At 30.3% G+C, this 3238-nt stretch overlaps 1 protein-coding gene across 5 annotated transcripts in view; it reads left to right on the top strand.

Annotated features, from left to right (window-relative positions):
• Positions 1 to 3238, top strand: part of LOC106677413 (dipeptidase 1) — a 485353-nt gene that overhangs the window by 377506 nt on the left and 104609 nt on the right. For all 5 annotated transcript variants that reach the window (XR_010842948.1, XR_010842947.1, XM_067045594.1 and 2 more), the window contains one exon: positions 277 to 433. Coding sequence is in view for 3 of the 5 variants with exons in the window: in XM_067045594.1 (XP_066901695.1) it covers positions 277 to 433 (157 nt within the window). In the remaining 2 variants the exon portion in view is untranslated. The remainder of the gene's footprint in view (positions 1 to 276; positions 434 to 3238) is intronic.

Below are 3238 nucleotides of genomic sequence, written 5' to 3'. Positions count from 1 at the left end.
TATCTATCTATCTATCTATCTATCTATCTATCTATCTATCTATCTATCTATCTCTATCTCTCACTCACTCACTCTCTATGATATCCCGATTATTTTAATACATTTTTATTTTACAGGGATTTTTTTGAAATTTATAATAGGTAACGTTATAAATGAACAATGTAGAACGTATTATATTTTAAAACTATAAAAACGTTTTTATAATATTCCATAAAACTTATGCAGATCCATCAATAAAATGATTAAATACACAGATTTTATTATTTTTTGTTGCAGACACAATGATTTGCCTTGGAACATCAGGAAATTCGTTCACAATCAATTGGGAAGGTTTAATTTCTCTGACGACTTGAGGCTGGTTGAGCCTTGGTCTAAATCCAACTGGTCTCACACCGACTTGCCTCGTCTCAAAGAAGGGCTGGTTGGTGGGCAGGTAAGTCTACTGCTATTTATAATATAATATTTTTATTTAAAATAATTTATAAGAAAGTTAAACCAAACCCGTCTACTTATAACATAACGTTCTCACTCCAAAAGAAGACTAAACAATAAAAGCATCGATTCTTTTCTACCTTTCCTCCAAGGAAACAATGATAAACGGATTTGTGTAGCAATGTGACTTGGTTTAGAATTAGAGGATGCTTATACAGCATCCTAAGTTTTATTTGAATGACTTTATTCATTTTATGAGAAATAATCAGCCGTAATTAAATAATTCGTGACTCTTGAGGATTTTTCTATATCCATCAGCACTAATAACTATCACATTCCAAAAAAGGGAACTACATACAGATAAAAGCTGTACAAATGATAATGTAATAAAATTGTATGGCTTCATTTGAGATGATTATTAGACTAATAAATTCATTCATGTTTTTTTCTGTCGAAAGATGGAAACAATAATTCATATTTTTTGTATCCGTTAAAAATGTAATATTTATCATCGTTTCGAGAATCAATAGGATTTGAATTTTTTTTTTTGTCTAACATGTTAAAATTAGTTTAACTGACTGTACAATGTCGAACACTTGTACTCGTAGTATTGTTCGGGGTCTAAAAATTACATAAAAACATTTCTGCTGTTTCAGTATTATTTTTAATTTCATCATTATTCTGAGAAAATGTTGCTAGTTAAAAGCCATTCACCTTTATTAAAAACTATTAAATTTACAAGAATAATTTCTTCATATTTATTCTAAATGGTTATTTATTACCATAAACTGATAATTATTAAATTGAATTAATAAATTATTAAATAAGTAATTAATAAACTGAAGTAGTTATTTCAAAATAAATTAATTTTATTGTTTTCAACAATTTATTCTCCTCTCCTTATTAGACACTAGTTAATATATTTTGTTTCTTTAATTGTAGAAGACAGCAAATAGTTCGAAGGGGTATAAGGTCTGTTTCTTTAATTTTAAGATATGTTTGGGCTAATACAGACTAAAATTATAATTTTTATAGAATATAAATAATTTAATTTTAGAAGTATTTTCAATAAATACTCACTATCTCATCAGAAATAACTTGAAAATAAAATTGTTGGTTCGTTTAGTAAAAAAAATTTTTTAAAATGTGATGCTAAGCTTGCATCACACAACTTTCACTAATTACCTACAATTTTCGTGTTGATTGGTGGATTCGTGTTATCGCATTTATTATGACTTGTGAAAAAAAAATCACCTACAGATTTTTATTTGTCTGCTGCTATAAAAATTCGTATTTCAGAGTTTATCGACTTGTAAATAACGAATATCAGATTACTTAAAATTTTCCAAAATGTACTTCGCCATTCATATAAACTATGATAGTTCTGTTTGGTGTCATATAAATATTTAACATTATCAAAGAGAGAAGGGTTGGCATAATTGAACAGTAGATGGAGTGGAGACGTTACTCGCTATTTGCCTACGGATGGTGACAGTAACCACGAGTACATTACTCAGACCGCAAACGTGTGAGTGGTATCCATGTCCAACGCTCGTCTTCGAGGCTCCTCCAATACTCTTTAGAGGAGTTATATCAGCATTTGGAGATTGAATGAGGTATTAGCCTGGACAGATTTAGATTTAATACCTGAACCTGTTCAGTCAAAAAAATAATTTAAATGCTGTGATTTTCCTAAAAGAGAGAATCTTTAATATATCTTTCCTGATATGATGTTTTTATATATATTTGGATTTGGAGATAAGTAGATTATTCGATGGAAATACACGTTTGAAGGCCCTCTAAGTCCAAATAACGCAAGTCTTAATTAATTATTTATTACTTTATAAGTCATATTAATATATTTTTGAAATTTCATTTAGGTAATAGACATAAGCCTGGATGTTATAACAGGTTTTTCGCTTTTTTGATATTCTCAAAAACAGCCCAAATGCTTTTAATTAAACTAGATATATCAATGCACAAAAATGTATCATCAATATCACCAAGATATCATCCTCATCGAAATAGTTTGACAAGGCCTAAATGCCGATTTTACAAAAAACTCCTCCTTTGAAATATCTCAAATAATCGTACGTTGATAGTTTTTCGCACCTCAAGAAACACTAAAATACGAATTTTTACAGCAGTAGGAAAATAAAAATAAATTGTTATTACATTTAATTTTGTTTATTCAAATGAATTAAACATCTGTCATTGTCAATGATAGCAAAAATAGGTAAGAATTTGTTAATTATTGCTTTTCTGTTGTAGTTATTACAAGAGATAGATTTTACTTTCATTTACTTAAGTGAATTTTATTGTAAAGGGGCCTGTCATCCTGAATAACATAGAAAAAGCTGTTTTAAAATGAACTCAAAACTCGTAAAATTGTTTTTAATTTTTTTTTATTCTAAATATATCTGTGTACAATGCCATGATAAAGTCAGCTCCCAAATAAGGCTACGAGAGCTGGGAACTAACAGATACCCTAGAAGGCAGATTCGAGATATTTGAACGGAATGTCTTCTGTACAATAACGGGAGCGTTTTGAGATTAGAGTCTTAACACACGGGTTGGCTACAATACAGAGGATAGCTTTGCTGCAAGTCACTCGAGCATCCCGAACAGTGTCTCATGAGGCGGTACAGGTATGTACATAGTACATATTAGCTGGAGGAGTGCCTATCGATCTTCTCCTGCAGGAAGAATATTATCGACACAAAATAAAGAGGGAAGGTCTGGCGGATCCACCGGAGAACCTCCAAGCGCATATTGGTGAAAGCCCTAATAGATGGAAGAGGATCCT

This window comes from Halyomorpha halys, unplaced genomic scaffold (genome assembly GCF_000696795.3).
Source record: "Halyomorpha halys isolate HHAL.00 unplaced genomic scaffold, Hhal_1.1 Scaffold98.1, whole genome shotgun sequence".
NCBI classification, from domain to species: domain Eukaryota; kingdom Metazoa; phylum Arthropoda; class Insecta; order Hemiptera; family Pentatomidae; genus Halyomorpha; species Halyomorpha halys.
This window is presented reverse-complemented; position numbering and strand designations above follow the sequence as displayed.